Source organism: Vigna unguiculata, chromosome 9 (genome assembly GCF_004118075.2).
Source record: "Vigna unguiculata cultivar IT97K-499-35 chromosome 9, ASM411807v1, whole genome shotgun sequence".
In the NCBI taxonomy this organism is placed as follows: Eukaryota; Viridiplantae; Streptophyta; class Magnoliopsida; order Fabales; family Fabaceae; genus Vigna; species Vigna unguiculata.
In genome coordinates, this window is record NC_040287.1 from 7161432 (window position 1) to 7186968 (window position 25537).

The following is a 25537-nucleotide window of genomic DNA, read 5'->3' on the forward strand; positions in this document are numbered from 1 at the left end:
AACCATTATAATATTTCAATGCACATAATTTATCGTTAATTTTATTTTTATTGATGTATTTTATTTTGTTATTTTACCTGTTAAATTCTGTAATTACGTATTTCAATCTTATTTAATTATCTATGATACAAATTCATTTATAATATAATTATAAAAAATATTTCTATTTTATAATTATTTTTTATGAACATGTTTTCTTTCTCAAAATTTAGTACTATTCTTCTTATATTGATACTACTATTTTGTTTTTTATTATCATAAGTAAAAAGTTGATACTTGTATTATCAGATTACGTGTTTCCACTGTTACAATTAAATAAAAACTTAAACATATATTTTTTTTGTCAAAACTATTTTATTTTATTTTTCTAAATTTAATATGTTCTATGTAAAATGTCCCATTATACAAATGACATGTTTCAAACTGTATTAGTTCATCATAAAATTCATATTATATCATAATTATAAACACTCCACATTATTTATTGAGAACATATTTTACATTGCTTTTATAAAATAAAAAGCGTGACAACTATGCATATATTAATTTAAGGACAAAACATAATTTTCAAAAGTAATTTTTAGAAAAAATATAAATTTCGATCAACTATTTCCCTAATAAAAAAACACAAGTTAAATAAAAATTAATTTAATTTTTATACATAAAACTGTGGAATAGTCACTTTTGTCCTTGGTCACCAAAATTCAAATCGCGGTCCCACGTACGAAGGTGCAAAGAAGGATCTGACAAAATCGTAAATATAGATTTCGTGACACGCATGCTTTGGTATTTCACTGCTTCCTCCGAAAATTCACACTTTCCCGCTCATTTTTTTCGTCTTCCTCTTCTTCTTCATCCATCTTTCGCTCCTTCTCTCTCTGTATTTTTTCTCCTTCACTCTTCCTTCGCTTCTCTCTTCAAGTTTCTCCCAAAAGTGTTTCGGCAATGCCAGATTTAGGGAACCTCGTTCTCTCTTCCACTCTCACACTCTCTCACTGCTCCTCCGATGTTGATGTTGCCGCGGCCGCCGACGCTCCCGCCAAAACCCTACCCAATGCCTTCGCTTCGGGGCCTGCTTTCGAGCCTCGGGTTTTGAAGCGCACCCGCGGCTCAGTGGATCGGGTCAAGAAGTCCGCTTCCGACAAAGCTTTTCAGGATCGCCTCAAAGATCCCTTCTCTTATCCTTTTCTGGTTGGAGCTCCCAAATTGGTATTTTCTTTTTACTGTCTTTTCAGTATTTTTGATTAATTGATTTTGCATGCAACTGATTGTCATGTGTGGGTTCAGCGGGAGTGTTGTTTTTGCCGCCATTTTATCTACCCTGGGGAGGAGCTGTTGTGTTCGGTTCGCGGATGCGACGCGCGGTGCCATTCTGAATGTGCAAAAGATTCTGTCGGAGCTACCGGTCTGAAAAAGTACAAGTGTCCACAGCATGTAGGTTTTTAGTAATGCAGCATTGATTTTCTCTGATTAATGAAATTTATGGAAGATTAATTGGATGTATGATTTATATTTTGCTGATATTTAATTTAACAGACTTGGTGAATGTTAGAGTATTTGTGTCTTGTGATGAACTTGTGGTGGTATGAACATACGTGCAAATGGAGATTGATGACAAGTTCTAAAATGTTGACGTGTGTTTCAAAACTCTTCCATAAATACACAGTCAAACTTATGAATAATTCTCATTTAACAAGAGCTTAATGAATAGTTATTGAATTAAGCTGTTTACTGAACCTCATCTGCAGTCTTTTTCCTTATTTTGTCTTCCTTGTCTTGCAATTCTCTTATCAAGTCCTCCAATGAACAGGTATGCTTCATTTGCAAGCAAAAGAAGCACTTGAGGTGTGTACGTTGTAAAATTGCATTCCATAGTAAATGTGCGCCGTGGCCAGATGCAGTGTTGCCACTAAAAGATCATCCTGGGCTAGCTGTTTGCTGGAGGCATCCTTCTGATTGGCGCTTGGATAGGAAGGTCAATTTTTTCTTTTCACCAGAATCTTTTACTGTTTCTACTTATTGTTTATACTGCAATCTGGTGTATCTCTTTCTGCTAGATTTCCGGCCTTCAAATTCAGTTATTTGTTCTACTTAGAATATCTAACTTTGCGTTTCTTTCTTTACCTACTCGAATATTTCCTTTTATAAATATCTCACCGTGATGATTAGGTAGTGCATATGGTTCCAGTAGCTCTACACAGTCATAAGCTTTCTTGATGTTTAAATTGACTTAGTTGGCACATGTGCAAAAATATACTTTTTAAGGTTTTGTGCTTCAGCTTGGATTGATATATTTGTAGAGCCTTACTTGATTTAGATATATCTTTTCAAAGTTTTATTTTTTTATTGGTATTTTTCATTGATTAGGCTGGCTGACAGGAATGTTGTATTTGTTGGATGAGCAGCCTGATACTTCAACAAGTGACATTTCGGTAAGTTTTGTGAAAAATATTTTACATCTAATGCACTTACGTGTGTGTATAAATATACTGTTGTGACCTTTTTGTGATATTTATGAATGTAATATGCTGGTTTCTTTTGAATGAGTGAAGTCAGCTACTTGCATAATACTTTTTGTATTATTGCTAATATAGGTTTTGAAAATTTCCACTTACCTTTTTTCCAGGAAGTATTCTGTCGCTTGCCTCTTCCGTATATCAGTGAGGAGTTTAAGATTGATTCCTCCTGGAAAGACATGGACAGTAAGATGGAGCAGCCACCACCATATGTACACATAAGACGCAGTATCCTACTTGTTTTATTGTATGCTATAGTGAAGCAGCTATTATATTCAATAAAGTTAGAATTTGTGTAGCCCTTTTAGAATGTTAAGTCAGAGAACTTGATTTTACACTTGGTATAATTAATAGTTTTCAAGTTAAGTACTGCACTGCTATTTTTTTGCTAGCCTGAATTAATATCAGATGTATACTTAGTAAAGAAGAAACGTAGTAATGTGGATGATGGTGCAGGGTGCACCAGCTGCAGCTCTACATGTTCTGATGATTGTGTGTGCAGGTACATACATGTATTCTTTTGGATGAAACTTCTTTTGTAAATGTGGATGTAGAGATTGTGTAGGTCTTTTAGTTTTAGTTGACAATGAATTATTTTTCTATTGCTTATTCGACATAAATGATTTTTTACAGTTGAAAATTTGTTGATCCCAGATATGATGGTATATTGATGCCTGCTACTCCTATTGAGTTTACAAACTACCGAGAAATATTATTTGTCTGGTCTATAAAATTATGATCACCTTCTCCCTTTTAATTGAAAAGGTTGTACTGTTGTACACTGACAATTATACACTTATAATTTGTAAACACTTAATATAACGTGGCACATTATATGACATGTCACTGTAATTGGTTGTGAACATGTAAGAATAATATAATTGTTTAGTAAGATTTAATCAACAGGGTTATACATTAATTATTGCATATCATCCATCAGGGTTCAATGCATAAGTTGCTCAAAAGCTTGTCGCTGCTCTGAAAATTGCAACAATCGTCCATTTCGCAAGGAGAAAAAGATCAAGATAGTCAAGGTGTGAAATTTTACTGCATCAAGATAGACACATTATATTTTTATTTTGAAGCATGTTTGTATTATTTTTGTGGGTTTCTCTTCTATTAAGCTTAAGAATTAAAAAATATTGCTACAAATTATTAAACTTCTTTTTTTTTTTATAGACTGAACATTGTGGATGGGGAGTGGAGGCCGCTGAAACCATTGATAAAGGTGGATTTATAGTTGAGTATATTGGAGAAGGTAGTTCATATTTCTACATGGCTTCTAGTTTCATAATGTCAAGTATTGTTTGTGTTCCCTTTCTTTGGTAACCATAATTGAGTATGCCCTTTATTCAGGAAAGTTTTAAAAGCACATGATCTTCTATACCACATGTTTTCTGTAGCTTATGTCTTTATGCTACGTCTTTAATCTATTTAACTAGAAAAATTTATGCTGCAGTCATTGACGATGCTTTATGTGAGAAGAGGCTCTGGGACATGAAATACATGGGTGTACAAAATTTTTACATGTGTGAGATTCGGAAAGACTTCACAATTGATGCAACTTTCAAAGGAAATACTTCACGCTTTCTGAACCATAGCTGTGATCCCAACTGTGTTTTGGAAAAATGGTTAGTGTCAATACCATCACACTCATCCTAGACTGTATTATTTTCTCATTCTTCAGAGACTAATCAACAGATATGCTGTTTCCTAGTGGACCAAATTTTTATTAAAAACTTGTGAGATGTATAACCTGATTTCCTTGATGTAATCAAATGTTATTTTATAGGCAAACTGAATATTAATAGAAAACTCAACCCTTAGCATGAGATGTGCTGACATTTGAAAAAAAAAAAGTTCACTATAATGGTGTGCTCATCGCCTTATTGCCTCCCAAAGAAAGCCCTAAACAATCCCAGACATGGCCATTGCAACCAAAGAGAGATTTCCCACTCCCTTCCCACGTTTTTCCTTTTCCACCTTGATAATGAAAACTCAATTAGGTTCTTGATATGAGTGTCCGCTAATGTGTTGTGTATCTTATTACCTCGTAATGTCCTTAACATTATTGTTGCAAGATCTTTCCAAGAAGTGTTGCTAGAGTTTAGTTGCCAGAATTTGAACCAATGGCCTGCATTCTTTCTGTGCTAATGAAGGCTAGGTGTAATTTTTTCCTGATCTTTTGATGTTTTGAACTTCAATTTTATTTTATTTTTGGTGTCTTTGCTGTCCAACCTTATGGGTCACTTTGTTCAAACTTGGGCAACTCCACCCTTTTTACCTTAAGTTGATTGAATTTTCTCTTGTCCCCATTGACTAAATTTTCTCATTCATCCAACAATTTCTTTCCTTTCTTGATCCCAAGAAGCAATTCCTTTATTTCTCTCATGTATATTGTTGGAAATATCACATTGACTAGAGATAAGATCAATTTACACTATATAATGGGTGCTAACCTTACCTTACAAGCATGTTTTGTAAAGTTTAGTTAGGGTTTAAGTTTTCTTCTTAACATGGTATTACAACCATGGGTTAAAACCTATCCTAGTGAAATTTATTGTTTGTTGACTCTATTGTTCCATTCGCCATTAAGTTGCTATTGGACCACCTATTAACGTCTAGTTCCACGTTAAGGATTTATAGGTCTCAGTATAAGAGAGGTTTGTTGGAAGTCTCATTGATTGGAGATTCGACCAATTTACATTATATAAGTGGGTGTAAACTTCACTTTATAAGCCGATTTTGTAAGGTTGAGTTAGGCTTAAAGTCCCTTTCTTAGCATGCATGTTTTCTGTCACAAAGACATGTTTGTGCTCTGGTCTCCTTCCTCTATTTGTTGGCCTATTTCTCCAAGCATCCACTATGATTTCCATTATGCACTCAGATCTTGAAGGATAGACTAAATTGTTAGGAAGCATCACTATTTTTTGAGAAAAACAATGAATAGTAAATCTGATTCACCACATGTACAACAAAAGATATAAAAAAGCACTCTCATTCCACTAGATTATTCCAGTTACAAAACTCTTAAACTCCCAAAACTAACTCCTTTTCCCTCTAAGTTTCCCATAAAAGGGAACCTGTTTGCAAACAAAATCTTAGCTGTCAAAGCTATCTTACTACTGTATTCTTAGTTATTATTTTTAAACCTTTTCCTATTCTATAATAAACCTGTAATCTCGTGTTATTGTCAACTTGTTATATTTGGTTCTGCCTAACAGTTTGCATAGGCACAGTTTATGGAGGAAGGTTGGCCAAAGTTTATTATATGTGCAACATGGGAGGATTTGACATCTCAGTGCACAGGCGACTTAAATTAGTAGCTTGATAACCTGTAATATGAAGATAAATAGTTGCTTTAAACTTTTAGCAGGAAGTATAGAGGGAATGAGGCAGTCAATTTCCTGCACAAGTGAATTGTATGTTCCATATTGTTCTACAGGAGTTTGTTAATGCTGACGTATGAAACAGATCTTTCTTTTCTTATACTGTGTTCTTAATTTTGTATGTTCTCGGCTTATAATATGTATGGTTGCTAATAAAGAACTCGTGACTTAGGTGTTCATTAATTTTTAAGCACTAAGGACTATGTTCCCCTAAAATAATGTTTCTATCATAAGCCATTTACTGCTGTATAGATGAAGTGGTTTATACTTTTGTGCTTAAGTTATTGACATGTAACATTGTTAATTAGTAGGTTTTCTACTTTATAATTAGCTCCTTTGCAGCTGATTGATATGTTGTATAACTAGAATAATTTGGCATATTCACTGTCAATTAACAAAATGAATCTATTTATGTATTTCATGGCAACATCTCTTTTATATTTAGGTCTAAATTTATCTGGTTTCTTCTAGGCAAGTAGATGGTGAGACACGTGTGGGTGTTTTTGCTGCTCGTTCAATACAATCTGGAGAGCCATTAACATATGATTACAGGTAAATTTGATCCTACCTTTTATGCTTTGGTTGAGAGAGAGTTGACAATTCCCAAGAAGTGGACTTGAAAATGGTGACATATGTCAAGTTTGACTGAATGGCTCATCATTCAGAGAATCTTATTTAATAATAATAATCTTTAATGTTATAGAAGGAAACTTTACCTAATGCTCGACTAATTTACTGTTATTTAAATATGTCCATCAATGAAATAAAGCAATTAAACAAACTTCTCTAATTTGTGCCATTTTCTTTGAGTAAATGTTGCTGGTGGATCTTGAAGCATCAATTTGCCTACCAGACATTGATGGAGAAGTGAGACCTGACCTTAGTAAAAGACATCAACAATCTGAAGATTGTTGGAGACATGAGGAAGACAAATGAGGTGGGCATCGAATATAGTGACAATCAACTTTGAGTAAAATACCTTGACCAAGAGTACTTAGTGAATACCTAATTTATTCACTGAGCATCAGCCAAGTATAGAAGAGGAGAGTGCAATAATTGACTAGTTGAACAAAAAACTAGATCAATACGAGTAATGGTTAAATAATTGAGTATGCTAACCAATTGACTATATAGGGAAGGATTAGACAAGGGTTTGCCTTCATCTTTATAGTGCTTTCAAATTCTCTTCCACAGGGTCTGGGCAAAATTGGCATCTTACAATCTAGCCTAAGTGATTAACTCCTAAAAGTTGTGAAAAAATGTGAAGGTAGTCAGTAGTAATATGGAATTACTTTTATTGATATAAAAAAGAAGCAATACATTGGTATTTAAAAAAAATGAAATCCTTAATAAAAGGAAAGAAATCTGCTAAAATAAAGGAAATAAATATCCAGACGTAAAGACTCTGAATCTAGAGCAAATCTACAAATCCCAATCCCTTAACTTTAGGGATTTCTTACAAACAAATCTATCTATATTTATTGTACAGTAAATGTGCAATATTTACATCCATATTTCAACAAAAGTATATGTCATAATTGCTTATGTAAAACAGTTAACTTGTTAGAACAGGTCTTGTATTACCTATGTGTAGATAATCATATTATATTTGTGTCTCTATTGATGCAAGAATCCATATAAAAGAATGAATTAGCTTAGAGATCATTGAACTCCCTTGGTCATTTTTCATATTTTCTAGTCTTAAGTTGGTATCAAAGTAGGCTGATTTTGCTTTGCTTTGTTTGTCATTGTTTAGTGCATTTTTCACTTTCTGTTGCTGCCCATCATCACTAGCTGCCATGCCCTTCTGCTTTTGAGCAGTTGTATTCATCTTGCCAAGCAACACAAAACCCATTACATGTTCTTATCGGTTGCTGTTGCTAACCGACTTTTTTTTTTCTGAAAAAGAATTGGATTTGAAGTGTCTTTTTCATGCACAACCTTTTGGTCACCACAACAATTTCGCACCACCTTTGTTACTCTCATTGCTTTTGTTCCAACTTGTCTTTCTTCATTTTGTATTGGTTCACGCATAATCATAGTTGAATACCTTGTGGATTACTTTCTTTTTACTTGCTTTTTTTTTAAATGGCTATTGGCAGACCTGCCCAATCCTTTTTTGGTTCTCCAATAATTTCTTCAGACTTAGCGGCAAAAATTACTTGTCTTGGTCTGCATCAGTTGAGCTCCTGTTTCATGGCCAAGGCTTCCATAATCATTACCATTTTACAAGGTGGTTGAACAATGAAAGAATATGGATTTTCTGCTGTGTATCCTATTGTGACAACTTGTGCTATCTAATATATTAGGAACTCTTGGAGCATTTAAAATTTTGTGACTCCTTTTGGAAGAAGGTGGAGTATTTTTTTGCAAATGATTTCAACACCTTTATGATTATGCTCATAAATTGGAATCTTTGAAATAAATACATGATGACATGACCTCCTTGTTGCTAAAGCCTAGTCAATTGTTGAGGAATTGAACATATTTTTAGAAGTTGATTCTTTAGAAGAGATTAAGAAGTTGGATAAGTTCTACATGGTTATAGTTCTTCATGCTACACACCAGATTTTTATCTTTTATGGGACCAAATCTTGATTGGTGAAAAAATTCCATCAATGGTCTCATAAGATGACTGTTTTGTGTTCTCACTCTCATCACTAGAAATTTGCATGATTTTGTGGAATAATTTATCATGGTGTGTATTCACAGAAGGGTGGCAACGAAAATAGGAGGATGAAGTGGTTATGGTCTTCCCCAATGCTCTTATTGTAAGAGGATAGGAGATATTCAAGAAAACTTTTTCTCTTTACATTGCTTCCTTGACATGACAAATGTCTCCAAATCTAATGTGATTGGTTCTAAGTTTTCTTATGAGGAATATTAGGAATATCTTTGGTTAAAATCTAGTAGTCAAATATAATCTTTCACCCAATATGAACTATCAACCACTCATATTTTTCAAATCACGGAAAATAAAAATTCATGTATTCTTGATTTAGGTGCTTTTGATCATGTTTCTGGTAATACTTCTAAGCTTTCTTCTCTTGTAGAGTTCCACCTTTTATTACATTAGTCAATAGGTCCAAACTTGATTCTTAAGGAGTTGGTCAAGTCTCTTTTTCTCCTTCCTTGAACATAAATTATGTTCATCTTGTCAATGCTTGTCCTAGTAACCTCATTTCTTAGTCGATTAACTAGACCATTAAATTGTTCAGTAGATTTTGTAAAAAAATATTATTGACATCCATTCATAAGAAGGGTCATCCTTTTCTTATACATTTATAGCTAAATAGTAATCTTAAACTCTAGAACAAATATTTCCTCATAATCCCCTGTATATTCCTGTCGATTACCAAGAGCCACCAAATAAGCCTTATATATGTCTAATGAACCATCAAATTTTAGTTTGACGTGCGGACTCATTTAGATCTAATAGGCAAGAAATGACATCCAAGTTTGATTTTCCTTCTTCTTCCATATCTCTCACTAGTAGGTTTGGGTTGTTGCATGAGAATCAGAGGTAGGCACTGTGATATAAGCTAAAGTATCATTGAGAGATATGTGATCTAGTGCATGAATAGATTGTGAGGATTGTTGAAGATTAAACTGCAGGAACAAGAGTTTTTTAGGATTTGGGGAGGCTTTAATTTATAATTGCAAGCCCCTAAATATGAAAAACAAAGTTTGGATTGAAATGCTCAATGTGAAGAGGCATATAATTGAGTTGAGGAAGCAACACTTGATCAAAGTTAGGTGAAAGATGCTTTTGAAAGAAGCACTGTTCTTCAAAGAATCACATTGTTTGAAATATAGATGTAATCAACCATATCATGATTGCAAACTTGATCACAATAAGGTGAAAGATGCTTTTGAAAGAAGTATTGTTCTTTACAAAATCACATTTTCTGAAATATAGATGTGATCAACCATATCATGACTGCAAAAATGCATGCTCTTGACCAAAGCAATACTTGGGAGTTAGTTTCCCTTCTACTTGGGAAAAAGGTTGGTGGATGTCCATGGGTTTATACCATTAAAGTTTGTTGTCCTAATGGTGAAGTCAATTGTCTCATAACCTCGATTAGTTGCATAAGGGTACACAATAGTTTATGGCTTCGATTATACTGATACTTTCTCTCAAGTGGCCAAGATGACTATTATTCACCTTTTCTTTGCTACGACAACAATTTGTCATTGACCACTACATCAATTGGATATCAAAAATGTTTTTCTACATTGCAATCTTGTAGAGGTGTACATGGAGAAACCTCTTGGGTTTGTTGCTCAGAGGAATTTGGTAAGGTTTGTAAGTTGCACTGCTCTCTCTATGGCCTCAAGCAATCTCCACATGTTTGGTTCGGTAAATTCAACCTAGTTGTTCAAATTTTGGGCTAAAATGTAATGAAGCAGATCATTCAGTTTTCTATTGTAATACCCCAATTGGGAAATGGATTTACCTAATTGTCTATGTTGAGATGTAATCATTACAGGAAATGATGTTCATGAAATTTCTTAATTGAAGGAGTATTAGTGCAAACATTTTCAAATGAAGGATCGTTGAAGTCTCAAATACTTTTTGGGCATTGAGGTAGCTCAATCAAAAGATGGGGTTGTAATCTTTAAGGAAGTACGCTCTTGACATTCTACAAGAGACATGTATGCTTAACTGTAAGCAAGTAGATAGTCCTATGGACCAAAATCAAAAACTAATGATGGAAGGTGAATCATTTCTTGATCTAGAAAGATATAGGCAACTAGTTGGAAAGCTAATTTATCTTACGAGGCCTGATCTATGTTTTGCAGTTGAAGTGGTTGGTTAGTTTATGTAGGCACCATGTATTGGCTGTTGGAATGCATTATCCTATTTTAAGGTACCTCAAAAAGGTTCCAGGACAAGGTTTGCTACATGAAGATAAAGGAAATGTTCTAGTCTTCATGTACTTTGATGTTGATTGGATAGGCCCCTCTAATGACATACACTACTACGTGAAATTGTGTCTTCCTTGGAGGAAATATTATCTTATGGAAAAGTCAGAAGCAAAATGTAGTGGCCTAATCAACTGTTGAAGTTGAATATTGGGCAATGGCATCTTTTGTGAACTTATATGGGTAAAATATTTTTTTCAAGAGCTTAATTGCTGTGAAATTAAGACGATGAAGATGTATTGTGATAACCAAGTTGCCCTCCTAATTGCATCAAATCCAGTGTTTCATGAGAGGACTAAACTCAGAAATTAATTGTCATTTTGTTCAGGAAAAGTTGTTGTCCAAGGAAATTTGTACCGAGTTTGTTGGATCAAATGACCAATTTGTAGATATGTTGACTAAGTCCTTAAGGTACCTCAAATGGAGTTCATTTGTTCCAAGTTTGGTATATACAATTTATATGCTCCAATTTGATGAGGAGTGTTAAACCATTACATTTATGTATTATCATTAAGTCTAGGTATAAAGGGTAGAATGTTGGGAACATCTATCAGTTGTACCTATGGTCGTACCTATTTTTGCACCTAGCTATTTAGTGCAACCTTTTAATCTTTCATGAATTCTTGTATCAATTTCTCATTATAAATAGAAGATTGAGAGAGGGGTCCTTTAAGCCCTCTAAACATATATTTTCTCTCTAGTGGCCAAGGTGACTACAATTCGTCATTGACCACTCCATCAATTTGATATCAAAAATGCCTTTCTACATGATAATCTTGTAGAGGAGGTATACATGAAACAATTTCTTGGGTTTGTTGCTCAAGAGGAGTCTGGTAAGGTTTGTAAGTTGCATTGCGCTTTCTATTGCCTCAAGCAATTTTCACGTGCTTGTTTCAATTGTTCAACTTTTTTAGGGGGCACATGGCTTCCATCTTGCTAAAGGTGGTCATGATGAACTTTGCCTAGAAACCACATTTCAACAATTGAAGACCAAGAAAGATGAGTGTTCCATTTAGCTTCTCGGAAGTAATGGAAGGGCTTCTAGAGGATGAAATAGTAGTTCTAGTAGCAATTTCTTACAATGAAGACGAAAAACTGAGAGGTAAGGAAGAAAAAAAGTGAGATAGACGAAACCCTAGTGTAACTTCCAACAAGGATGACTTTGAACCACTTAGAATGAAAGTTTCGAAAGCAAAAACAAAGACAAGGTTCATTGAGACTGGCGACAACGACACGATAGAGTTTCGATGAGTGGAAGGCAACACATTGTAGTTGTGTGCCTAACAACATTGAACTGAAGAGGAGTGCGTGGCGGCTTGTGGCTGCTCGTGGAGAACAATTAGCTTTTGGTACTAGTGGGGTTGGCTGTTGCTGGCGAAAACTGCAGACGATGATTGGTGGCGAAGATAGTGTCGAAGATGACTGAAACAGGTAGAGCAAGATTGACCCGCTCCGATACCAACTTGAGAGGAAATATATGTTTACAGGGCTTAAAGGACCCCTCTCTCAATCTTCTATTTTATAATGAAAATTGATACAGCAATCCATGGAAGATGAAGGGACTACACTAGACACCTAGGAGTAAAACTAGGTACAATTGTGGGTACATCTGATATATGTTCCCAACACTCTACCCCCTATACCTAGACTTAATAATAATACATAAATGTAATGGTTTAACATTCCTCCTCAAGTTGGAGCATACAAATTGTATATACCAAACATGGAACAAATGAACTCAATTTGAGGTACCCTTAAGGACTTAGTCAACATATCTACAAGCTGGTCATTTGATCCAACAAACTCAGAAAGCAAACCAACTACTGCAACATTAACCAAAAGTTTGTTCCTTTGTACAATTTGTGAGTGGATTAGCTTACTTTGCACACCAACCAAAAGCTTGTCCTTTTGGTTTTCCTTCGTTTAGTGTGTTTTTTGTAAATCCCTAGAAGCCATAGCAAATTCAGAAGGGTGTGCAATTCATCCTTCAGCTGTGAGTGTTGAGAAAAGAAAAGGGAGAAGCCACCAGAGAGTGCCTCTGGTACCTGAGAATGGTTCTCTCATCCATTTTATTGTTGAAGAGAATATTTTTTTCTGTTGATCCTTGGAAGTTCCAAGAAGAGTTATAGTGTATCCATTAATTATTATTAGTTGAAGATTTTTCTGGACTAGGTTCTGTAGGTTTTTCCATGTTAAAAGTTTTGGTGTTGTTTTCTCCCTTCTTTATTTTGTGCATCTTATCATTACACACACATATTATTTATTGAGGAAAGATATGATTTGGGTTTTTGCTTTTGTTGTTTGTTATTTGTTATTTTCTGTTATCTTCCCAACAATGGGGACACAAATTTCAAAAATTTAGATGGGAACGTAAGATAAACAACAATTTATAAAACTTCTTCCCAAAATTTAAAAGAAGCACAGTGCCTACATCATCCAAAAAATGATGATTCTTTTTCAGCCATTCCAAAGTGTTGAGGTGTACAAGGACGTGAATGTTGAAAAATTTATGAGACAATTTAGGATCATAAGTTTGGTCTTTATTTCAAAGAAAGGCATGTTGAAACACATATCTTAAATTTGAGGTGACATGTACTAGGTATCCAACTGCAATCAAATTAGTAGATGATCCAGGTGACAAACACATTCTGAAGCTTTGGTACCATATTAAATCTGATTGAAATTGAATACCTCGCATCATCGACAGACCCGTTTAGTGAGAATCCTTAATGTTATACAAAGAAACTTTGTGTATTTAGGTACAAGGAAACTTTGCCTAATTTACAACTATGCAAATCTGTCATTGAAATAAAACAGCTAGTAAATCAGCTGTTCAAATGGATGCAAATCTGTCCAAGTAAATAGAGAAATTTCAGGGCCATCAATAAGAAAGAAATAAATCAGGGGTATAGCTAATCCTGTTGACAACAAGACTTGGCAGATATTAAAAGTGACATTCTGTCCTGCATTTAGGTTAGGTGGCATTTAGCCTTCTGTTTCCTATCTCTTTCAGAGTAAATACTCTTTCAATTTGGTAAGCTTTTGTGGAAGCTCTTTTTCATGACTTTGCTTTCATTAAAGAAAGCTCTTCAAATTTTAGAGTTTCTTTCAAATATGTTATGTTTAACTTTTCCTTTTAAAAAGCTTGAAAAAGTTGGGCTAAATACCATCTCTGGGTCAAAGTTTTTATACTGTGTTTTAACTCGTCTGGTTAAAAATAGTGAATGGATTTTGGGTTGTTTGGATTAGGAATGAACAGTCAAAAGAAATATGAAGGAAAATTTGATAGAAATAAAGAGAAATATTGTTTTTGGATGTGTTTTTGTACCCTTATAGAGATGAGTTGAAAAAGAGTGAAAAGAAATAAATAACCTATGCAGAAATTATTTGTATATACGAAAGTGTTTTGGTGTGGCATAATTGGAAGTTAATGTTTTCGTTATGCAGAAACTGATTGATTTTTTTACTACGCTTTCCAAGTTTAAATATTGGTGGTGGTTTTATTCTCTTAAACGAGTCTTTCTTAGGTAATGACTAATTTTGACCCCTAAATTGAAAGGGACAACCTGCATTAAAATACATAAGATCGAATCTCTTATAATATTCTCTAAACAAAAATCAAAATATAAAAATGTTTCAATTATTACCTTTTTTTGAGATTGTGATGAGTCTATCACAATCATTATCATGATTATTTTTATCACCGCTGTTATTCTTGTTAGTGCCACCATTGCTATATTTGCCGCCAATGCAATGACTGCCACAGTTAAACGTTGATAGTGGTGGTTGCAATAGTTATCATGACATTGATGTTTGCAGTGGTTTTGGCAATAGTGACACTGATCATCATGGCATTAATGATGATTGTAATGAGAATAATAACAATGACAATAATAATAATCTTGTAATAATAAATGTGTATAGTCAATAACAATCCATTGATGTTGATCATGCTTGTGATGGTTTGACAATAATTTTGAAATAGTGATGAGATGATCGAGATCTTTTAGAATCTGATATTTTTATTTGATTACTCTTTTAGAAAATTGATCGTATGCATTTTAATCCAGTCTTTCTATTTAATTTATTGGTTTAGATTATTAGATTTATTTTTACATAAAAAAGATATTCTCATATGATAGCATATATCTTTAAAAGAATTATTCCTCATCCTATATACATGAAAGAAAGAAATATAGAATAAAAATACAGACCATTCTTAGACATCACAAAGGATACTGACCTATAAGCTAAACTCTGACATGAAAATACAGCACACTGGTACACTATTAATGTTTAAATTATAAGAGACAAGAGCTGCATATACATTTGGAGAAATTCTGATGAAATGAGTAGAATAACAAAATAAGTTGATGAATTTATAGATTTTTTTTTTTCTGTGATTGCATACCTAAAAAATGAGGCATTATTATTTTGTATTGTACCTCATCTTCTACAAGTTAACGAACTAATAAGTAAGCATTTAATAATACCAATGTACCTCATCTATTGTCTGATTGTTAAAGGTTCGAAAACATGTTGACTTGTAAATGCAACAAAAAAAGGAAGTTTTTTAATTAAAAAATGCTAGACATGTTAAACAGTGTTCGTACACAATAAAGTTTTTTAGTTTCAGTGAGGATCAGTTAGAGATTCCATTAGAGTGGTATGGATTGGTAAAATACTTTGAAGTGTCATGTTGGCTTAAACTCCTTTCCAATGCAGGGCATGAAACTACACCAGAGTGCAATAGGTTGGGCAGAAACTCAATTTGGTCTCTAGATTAGAAAACTTACTTGAAAATAGAAGAGACCAATGTCTTTGCTTTCAGTAGTACTTGAGTGAAAAATGGGCAAAATATGATAAAATGGGGCGAAGTTCGAAGACTGTTCCCCACCTAGCGTCTAATTAGTAGTAGTCCTGAATTAGCTGCAGGCTCATTCTCCTTTCTAACATATGTCTTGTATTTCTTTGACTAACTAAGCTGACTAAACTGGTAACATAGCTAACTAATAACTAAAGGATAAGTATCAGATAATTTTGTTTACTCTGTAGTATCTTTTCTCTTCCAACAATAGAGACTTAACTTATGTGGTTATTGCCTTTGTAGATTTGTGCAATTTGGTCCAGAGGTTAAATGCAACTGTGGTGCAGCAAATTGTCAAGGCTTTCTAGGGACGAAAAAGAAAATTGGCAAGCTAGATTTGTGTTGGGGTTCTAAACGCAAGCGAACATCAAATGCTTGCATTACGCTGGTAACAACTGTATAATATATGCCAATATATTAAGTGTATCCATCACTGTTGTAATGTAGACAGAAAAGTGAAAAAGGATGGTCGGATGGAGGGGTCTGGGTGTAAGAAAAGATGGAAAAAAGATCTCAAATATTCTGTTTGATTGTTGTAGAGGGAAATGACAATTTATTGATTCAAGTTTGTGACAGCAATGTCACTCAAATTTTCATCCCAGGAATTAAAACATGTAAATTGATATTGCTGAGATAGCACACATCAGTGTTGAATAATGACCATTATCAAAATTGTGTTTGATTAAAATTTGAAGTATTCTTATTTCTAAATTGTGAAGGATTGTGAACTCAATTTTCCCAGTTAATCGGGATGTACAATTAGGCTGAAAAGTGAAGTACTTCCTAAAAATAGATGCAGAAGGATCAACAATGTTAGATAAGATCTACCTTAACTGATTGGAGTAGTAGATATTTTTAAAAGAAGGTAACAATTTAGGATACTAAGTTCTTTACATGGATGTAGACATTGGTAGGTAGGCAATATAAAACAATCATCTTTGTCAATATTGATATGTGAGTGTATGTTGAATTCTTTTTACTATAAAAATAAATAAAAAGGTTATTATTATTATAAAAATAAACTTAAATAATTCTTTTGTATATATTTTTATAATAGATAGTTATTTTAATTTTTTTAAAATTGTCAACTTTAAAAAATGACCAAATTGAAAAAGAAAAGTTATATTTTAAAAAATATCAATATAAAATTGTTAAGATAATTATTTGAAGGATAAATTAAAACAAAAAAACATGTATGGATAATCTTTTTATATAATAGTATAATAGTAAAAATAATTTTTATAATTATATTGTGAATACTTTATCATTTATTTTAGAAGTAATTTTGTTTGTAATAGTAAAAATAATTTTTATAATTCTATTGTAAATACTTTATTAATTATTTTGTAAGTAATTTTGTTAATATAAAAAGTTATTTTAGTTTAAAAGATGGTTAAATTTTAGAAAAATGTCAAATTTATAAACAATAGTTAAAGAGAAAGAATGAGTTGGACATAAAATTGATAAAATAAATATGTTTGTATAAAAATTTAAATGATGAATTCTTAGTTACATAAACAATTATTTTTATTAATGGTTTAGTTATAGAAGACTACGGTGCACAATCTCTAATATGAAGTAAGGATAAAAATATGAAAATTTTCCTATGTGTTGATTGTCTCTCAAATCAATCAATTTATAGAGTTATATCTCTTAAACCCTAAATTTAGTTTTCTTGTTTTAGTTCATTTTAGTCTTTTTATTTATTTTTATTCAATTTATTTCTTCACTTTTCTTTAAAATATGTTCAATTTAACTCTTTTATTATTTTTTATTTAATTTAATTTTCTTCCTTTTAAAACAATTTAATTGTCTTTTTCAGTTTAAGATCAATTTGATAATTAAGTTTAACTAATTAATATATATATATATATATATATATATATATATATCTTAAAATAATTTTTTAAAATTTATATATCAAATCACTCGATTTAAATGAAAAGAATTTTAGTATTTAAGTGAATTAATTTGATGTACATTTTAATATGTATATATAAATTCTAAGCTTAATTATTAATTTTGTCTCCAATCGAAAGAGATAAATTAGATTGTTTGAAAACAAAATAGGACTAAATTAAATAAAAAGTAATAAAAAAATTAAATTAAACATTTTAAAAAATTAAAAGATTAAATTAAACTAAATTAATAAAAGACCAAAATGAATAAAAATAATGATTAAATATTAGCGCCTCGTAAAAGCATTTCTCGAGTAGTTGGAACTAGATAACTAAATCATTAATTAAACCGATTTAACAAAATCATCTACTTTCATATAAGTTATATATTAGTTTTTGAAATGATTTCTATGCATAGTTTAATTTTATGCATGTCTTACTTTGAACGAATCTATTATCTCTCAATTAACAAACTTTTTATTCATTTTCTCATAAATTCTAAATAAATCATTCATTCAGCTTCCACAGCTTCCACTTCCTTCCTCAAATGTTGTAGCTGTATGTGAAGAAAACACACGGCGTTAACAAATACCGTGAAATAGAATAGAAGACGTGCAGGTTTAAAAGTCAAATACTGAATGCGGCGAAACCGTTAATAACAGTGCAGACAACCTCCGTTCCAAGTCGCAGCAAAACCCGACAACCCACCTGAAAGAGAGAGAAAGAGAGTAGTGAATAGCAGTCAAAGACATATATACCCCGACACAACACACCTTGCTTTCTTTCCATCAACAAAACAACATCAAATAAAAACCACAAAATCAAAATTCATGGTAGAATCATAAACTCAACAATCCAAAAGTTGTCGTGCACTGTCATGGAAGAGGAAGAAGCGATGCAGCAACGAGTCACAGACTCGTCCCTGACCACCCATTCACTCACTTCCATAGCTTCCGACGAAGAGCAACTCGACTCGGAAACCCTATCTCTTCATTCTTCTGCGCTCCCGCACGAAGACGCTGTTGCTCGTACGTTGCGTTTCAATAACACTTTTTTCTTCTCTGTTATGTTTTATTGATAGTAGTGAATAATATTGAATAATAGTGTGTTGATGCGGCAGATATTCAAAGAAGCTATACCGCTAGTAAGCTTGGCCAAGATGAGAGTAAGGTTAGAGCATCTCTGTGTTAAATTATTAAAAAAAAACGTTGAGATTGTGAATTTCAAAGGTTTGATTTTTTTGAATTTTGAAATGTTCTGCTTAATCTCACCCACCTTGTGAAGGGATTCTTGGCATATTGTTGCTTCTTGTTCTTATGAGTGCTGAAGATATAGGTTTAGGATGACTATGACTATGACTATGACTATGGCTACTCAACTTTATTAAGTGCTTATTAAATTAGTGTCTGTGTATAAGATGTTTCTAGAATCTAAGATGAAATAAGGTTTAATTGTTTACGTGTAAGTTGTAAACTGTTTAAAAGTTATTTGGGAAAGTTTATTGAAATAAGCTGAAAACATCTTGTAGATGTATCACAAGCTATGTTGTAACCTCTTCCGAATGAGTGTGTATGTCATCCCTCAGTGTATTTTTCTGTCACAGTTTTGAGAACTTGACTTTTTGGGATGTCCAATTTGGAACTTGTGGAGTGCTTGAAAGTTTAGTGACTTCTTGGCCTTTAAAATTATTTGTGAGGCTTAGAAACCTCAGATTACATGTAGGTTATAAAAGAAAATAAGAAGCAAATAGTCTCGAATTATAGAATTATTTCGAGACAGTAAAAAATAATTTGACCAAAACTGCCATGAATCCAGTTGCAAAATCCAGTTCTTGATGTTTGGTATTAGATCTTCCACGAATAAATGGATGGGAGTTTGATACTTTGATTCATCCTCTCCCTTCTCTACATCCCATTTTTTTTTTTTTTTATTTCTTCAGCACTGAAATGCACCATTTTATGTACAGGAGTCAGCTCAACATTGTGATGAGAAAACTATTGTAAAGGAGACAGTAGAGGCACCTCAAAAACAGACCGAAAATCAAGTTCAGATGTCTGTTTGTTCAACTTCATCGTCTAAACTATCACCAGCTCCTCCTAAAGCTAATAATGTAAAAGTGCAAAATGTGGACAAAGGAACTCCTTCTGGTCGTACAACCTTATCTTCAGTTTCTGTTTCTACTGCATCTGATGGATACAACTGGCGGAAGTATGGTCAGAAACAAGTGAAGAGTCCTACTGGTTCTCGAAGTTATTACAGGTGTACCCATTCAAATTGTTGTGCTAAGAAGATTAAATTTTGTGACCATTCAGGATATGTGATAGAGATTGTTTACAAAAGTCAACATAGTCATGACCCCCCACACAAAATTGATTCTACAAAGGAAAGTAAATTCTTGCCTTACAGTGAACCTAAAATAAAATGCAGTGTTCCAAAGCAGTCTAGCAGAGTTCAAATTGATTCTGATCCATCTTCTCCAAAAAAACCTTTATATGAATCACCTTGCAGTGCTAATAAGAATCAAGAAAACTCATCCAATGATGAGAATGGCAAAGTTTTCTTGAAGGAAGAGCATGTTAGTGACCCTGAGCCAAAAAGAAGGCAAGTTGCAAATTAATTAATTTTCTTCATAGGAAATAATTTGAGGAATAAACTCTTTCTTGTACATGTGGCTGGATGTAATGTTCTGATGCTCTTGTTCTTAATATGATAAGTAGATTGAACAAACGTGATTTAACATGCTTGGATTCAGCAATAAAACCTGGAAAGAAACCAAAGTTTGTTGTACATGCAGCAGAGGATATGGGGATATCAAGTGATGGATACAGATGGCGCAAATATGGACAAAAATTGGTGAAGGGAAATCCACATTTCAGGTTTATGGTTATATCTTGCTTTCTTTTTTTATATTTTAAATAACCCCCCTACTCGTAATTCTGTTCTTTTGTGGAAGTTGTGGCTGCAATGTGGGATTTTATAAATAAATTTCCTGTTTGAATTGTTGTGTCAAATGAATTAAAGATATTGGTTTACAAAAAATCTCACGTGCTTATGTTCATAGATGGCATTGTTTTGGTTACTCAAGAAATGGAATGCTAAGAAGTGTTTGCGTGTTTTGTTTTAAATCAAGGGTTGCAAGTCTCCTTTAATATTCCAAGATATAGCTATTCTGATATGCTTGGCATGCACAGGTCCATTAAAATTGTACTTTTTTTTATAATTGTATTTAGTATTTATTTAAAAAATAAAAATAAGTTTAAAACATTTGACAATATATTAAAACTGAAGATGATTAATTATATTTTTAACTGAACACATGTTACCCTAAAAAGTATTAGTAATTGTTAGATTTATTATTAGCTGATCTTTCTTCAAGTAATAATAGTGATACTATATGTATACAAATATAGAAATTAAAAATAGAAAATATAATAGATATAAACTTATAATTAATTAAATTTTAGTATTCATTCTTTTTTACTTCAAATACTGTGTTTACATGTTCTTGAATTTAATTTTTGTGTGTTTATAATTGTACCCTCCTCTCGATAGTTGGCAAGTTGTCTTCCTTGCCCATGTTCTCCATCATAGACTAACTATATAGTGAAAATAGTACAATGGCTAGACAAGATTTTTAGCCTGATATGCTTCGCAAATTACACACTTGTAGCATAATCCTATAGACTTCGTGATACCAGCCTTCGATATCCCTATACATACCAAAGTGGAGACTCAGAAGAAAACAAAAAATGTAACCTTCACTTGAATGCTCTTGATAGGTACCTTTCTTGAAACATTTTGACACTCACCTTGAGACAATGATGATGGGTTTTTCTCGAGAGGAGGTTCAATAGGGAGAAATTATATAAGTGTGACATATGTCCAACCCACATAAGGGGTTGACATTATTTTTAACCCAAAACCTTAAGATACTAGGTTTAGGTTTATGAGTCTTTTTTCTTATATGATATTTGACTTTGCCATTTCTACTCAATGTGACTTAGACTCACACTTGAGTTATTCTCAACAAATGGTAAAACTTTTCCTATGCTCCAAGGAGATTGAAAGCAGACAAACAATAATAGTTTGGGAAATACATTTTTGCGAAATCCGTCAAAATCGAAGAACATGGGTGATACTCTAACGTTGCAGTATATTATGGAAGTTCTAAATGAGTTACGATGGCATAATGAGAAGGCAAGGCAAAGCAAAGTACGGAGGAAGCACAAATGTCGTACAAGGATATGGTAGGAGAACAAAGAAATTTAACCGTAGATGGAGGAGGAGCTGGTAGTGTTATGTGCCTAGATCAATGGATGGCCAAAGGGGGGCATCAATGTTAAGTATTATACAATATCCACCCATTTTCAAAAAGAATTGATGGATCCCAGTCCCCCCTCAGTACATCATACCTATGGTGGAGCCTTTCAATGGTACTCAAGACCCAAGAAAACATTTAAGGAGTTTCTCAAAGTGAAGGGAGGTCTTTGATGCAAAATTTTCATCAATACATTGACGGGCTCAACTTTAGACTAGTTCCACTCAATTCATTTATGGAATTATTACATTTGTTTATTGTGGCCAACCAATGACAACCGGCAGAAGATACCTTTGATGTGTGTTAGCAAGAAAGAATCACTAAAGGGATACTGGAGAGGATTCAATAGTGTTACTTGAAAGTGGAGATCTGAATGAGGAGATGTTTATTGCTACTTTCATGAAGTGTTTATGGGCTAGTAGATTCAGAGAATCTTTTGAGCAAAGGAAGGTGAAGACAATGGTTGAGATACGATCTCAGGCAAAATGTCATATTGAAGTAGAGGATAACCCATTTTTAAAAAGGAAATAGGGACCCATTTTTAAGAAGGAATATTGACGTTTTTTTCCCTAGTGGTGTGGTTGACATGCCTAATGTAAACCTTAAATTTTTTTGCCATAAAGCATTGGACTCTTGGTCGAACCGTGGCACAAAATAGGAGAACATGAAGAGGAAGGCAATTTTGGAGGAATTTTGTGATGGATCCGTTGTAACGTGATTGATTTTGTAATCTCATAGTGACTATTCAAAGAAGCATCTCATGGCACTATCATAGATGCACATATCAAGGTGAGAACTACCACACCAGTAAAGAATTAGATGACAGAAAAAGGAGAAAAATTTTCTTGAATTTAAATGATTCAGGAGAATGAATTTACATGTACACTCAAGTACAAAAATAGTTACTAACTAACTACTTTAGTTGACATAACTAAATCCTGGGTAATTGTTTAACTAGTTTCTAACAACTATTCTTAAATTAGCAATTATATCAGTTGATGATCCCTTCCCTTTTCAAACAGAGTATTCAGAAAGTTGTTTTTTTTTTTAATTGTCAAATGCTAGTTAGTATTTGTTAATGGAGGAAGCTGAAATCATAACCTTTCCCATCCTCTCCTCCAAACCCACCAAATCAACCTTATAACTCCCAAGTATTGGTGGACGAAGTCCTCGACTTCTCTCAGCTTTCTTTTTAACTTTATCATTAAGTCAACCTTATAACTTTTCGAAAAGTTGTATTGTTGGTTGAGTGGGCCTTTCCTTCTGTATATTGCTGAGAAGAGCATTCTTCCTGAACAGCAATTTTGAGAAGTTTAACAAAACACTTAAAAAACCCACTTTTTGTTTTTCTGTGAGATGTTAACTTCCCTTTCGTTTTCATTAATTTGACTACTGAAATCTTAGGTCTGTGCTTATCAATGTGAATTTTCAGAAACTACTACAGATGCAGTTCTGCTGGATGTCCTGTGAGAAAGCACATTGAGAGTGCTATGGATAACACAAAAGCTGTGATTATAACATACAAGGGAGTGCATGATCATGACATGCCTGTGCCCAAGAAACGACAGGGTCCACCAAGTGCTTCCGTTGTGGCTGCTGCAGCTCCTGCTTCAATGAAAAATTTGCAGTTCAAAAAAAGTGGGTTGGAACAAAACCAGGAAACTTCTTCTGCTCAATGCTCAGAGGACACAGAAGATGAAGCATTGGACCTTGGTGGTGAGAAAGCAATCGAGTCAGCTCGAACTCTTCTAAGTATCGGCTTTGAAATTAAACCTTGTTGAATGCATCTTTCAGAAATCATACACAACATGGAAGAAAGCTCATTCCAAAATATATTATATACGTTTTAAAAAGTTTGTTCTGAAAATTTTATGAGAAGTTTCCAAAATGCATTTTACGTTTCAGAAATCTTATCTTATCAATTATGTTCCAGAAATTCTGTTCTGAAAATTCTAAAACAATTGTTTTGAAAATTTTCTAAAACAAGTAATCTGGAAATCAATTTTACAAAAGGTAAAATGGTTATTTTAGAAATGGTTAAAATTCTCCGTTGGTCCTCGTTTTTGTTGCAGAATCTCAATTTGGTCATCGTATTTTTATTAGTCTCAATTAGGTCCTCATTTGTGTAAATTAGTATCAATTAGGTCCGTTCCGTTAGTAGAGAACTAACACCGTTAAGTAGGTATCACGTGTCAGCTTCTCATTTTTTTGAATTTTTTTTATTTTTTTATTTTTTTTTAAATTTTTTAATATTTTTTTTTAAAATTTTTTTAAAATTTTTTTTTTAAAAATATTTATGCCACGTGTCACTTCTGTGATGTGCCACGTGTCAATCTAATATGGTGACACGTGTCAAATTAATGTATGAATCTCAATTTGTTCCTCATATTTATTAATTTAATTTGATTTCAGTTCCAAATTTTTTTAAAATAATTTTAATTTCATATGCTCCAAATTTAGAACAAATTTAATTTTTTTATAAATATAATGATGATACTTTTATTACAAGTGATATTTCTATTACATATTTTTAACAACATTTAATTTATTTAAATTTATATTTTACATTAAACTTTATTTAAATTTTATTTTAAAATTATAAATATATAAATTAATAAATTTATATTCGAAATATTTGTATAATATTCAATATCAACAATATTTTAGAATTGGCTTAAAAATAACAATTTTATAAATTCAAATTTAAAATTTTAAAATAATTTTATAAAAAATTAAAATAAATATATTTAAAATTTTAATATTAAATATAATTAATATTATTAAAATATTTAATAAAAATATCAATTTTAATAAAAATAATCATAAGTAAAATTTGGTCTAAATTTGGATTACCCGAAATTGAAATTTTTTTAAAAAAGTTGGGACTCAAATCAAATCAATTTAACAAATATGAGGACCAAATTGAGATTTATACATTAATTTGACACGTGTCACCATATTAGATTGACACGTGGCACATCACAGAAGTGACACGTGACATAAATATTTTTTTAAAAAAAATTAAAAAAATTTTAAAAAAAAAATTAAAAAATTAAAAAAAATTAAAAAAAAATTAAAAAAAAATTAAAAAATTCAAAAAAACGAGGAGTTGACACGTGGCACCTACTTAACGGTGTTAGTTCTGTACTAACGGAAAGGACCTAATTGATACTAATTAATACGAGGACCAAATTGAGATTCTGCAACAAAAACGAGGACCAACGGAATATTTTAACCTTTTAAAAATTTAGAGGATGGTAGAAAGAAGTTATGCACGAATCAAAAGCCGAATCCTAATTTGAAACCCGCAGAGGACCTCTTTCTGATTGAATTGTGAGATAAAAGAATAGTAAATTACTTTGGAAATGAATAATACTTAAAAAAGATAAACTTCTATAGCAAATTAAAAAAAAAACAACAAAAACTTATAATTATAAGTTGTTATTGTTCTTTTACTTTAATGATTCCCACCAATTTAAATGTGAAAATTATTAAAAAAATCTTACAAAACTTTTTAAATACATCTTATCAATGTTTTATGTTTAAAGTACATTATTTTGTCATTACTTGATATTTCAAACACAATTTTTTTTATTACTTTGATATTTTCGGTTGGAAAA

At 32.4% G+C, this 25537-nt stretch overlaps 2 protein-coding genes across 2 annotated transcripts; both read left to right on the forward strand.

Moving 5' to 3' along the window:
* Positions 1-809: 809 nt before the first annotated feature.
* LOC114162552 (histone-lysine N-methyltransferase ASHR3) lies at positions 810-16389 on the forward strand. Its single transcript, XM_028046475.1, has 11 exons — positions 810-1209; positions 1288-1434; positions 1811-1975; positions 2406-2432; positions 2627-2744; positions 2925-3018; positions 3457-3550; positions 3696-3774; positions 3976-4147; positions 6377-6457; positions 15945-16389. The coding sequence occupies exons 1-11, from the start codon at positions 946-948 to the stop codon at positions 16102-16104; spliced, it is 1401 nt and encodes a 466-aa protein (XP_027902276.1). The 5' UTR covers positions 810-945; the 3' UTR covers positions 16105-16389.
* Positions 16390-18165: 1776 nt separating this feature from the next.
* On the forward strand, positions 18166-23816 carry LOC114164546 (probable WRKY transcription factor 32). The gene is made up of 5 exons (XM_028049261.1): positions 18166-18627; positions 18720-18769; positions 19566-20200; positions 20317-20475; positions 23350-23816. The coding sequence occupies exons 1-5, from the start codon at positions 18477-18479 to the stop codon at positions 23696-23698; spliced, it is 1344 nt and encodes a 447-aa protein (XP_027905062.1). The 5' UTR covers positions 18166-18476; the 3' UTR covers positions 23699-23816.
* Positions 23817-25537: the final 1721 nt, after the last annotated feature.

Coding starts and splice junctions, on each gene's coding strand:
- LOC114162552 (XM_028046475.1), top strand. CDS start 946: ATGCCAGATTTAGGGAACCTCGTTCTCTCTTCCACTCTCACACTCTCT. Junction 1,435..1,810: donor AGTACAAGTGTCCACAGCAT/GTAGGTTTTTAG, acceptor TCCAATGAACAG/GTATGCTTCATTTGCAAGCA. Junction 1,976..2,405: donor ATTGGCGCTTGGATAGGAAG/GTCAATTTTTTC, acceptor TTGGATGAGCAG/CCTGATACTTCAACAAGTGA.
- LOC114164546 (XM_028049261.1), top strand. CDS start 18,477: ATGGAAGAGGAAGAAGCGATGCAGCAACGAGTCACAGACTCGTCCCTG. Junction 18,628..18,719: donor GCACGAAGACGCTGTTGCTC/GTACGTTGCGTT, acceptor TTGATGCGGCAG/ATATTCAAAGAAGCTATACC. Junction 18,770..19,565: donor TTGGCCAAGATGAGAGTAAG/GTTAGAGCATCT, acceptor TTTTATGTACAG/GAGTCAGCTCAACATTGTGA.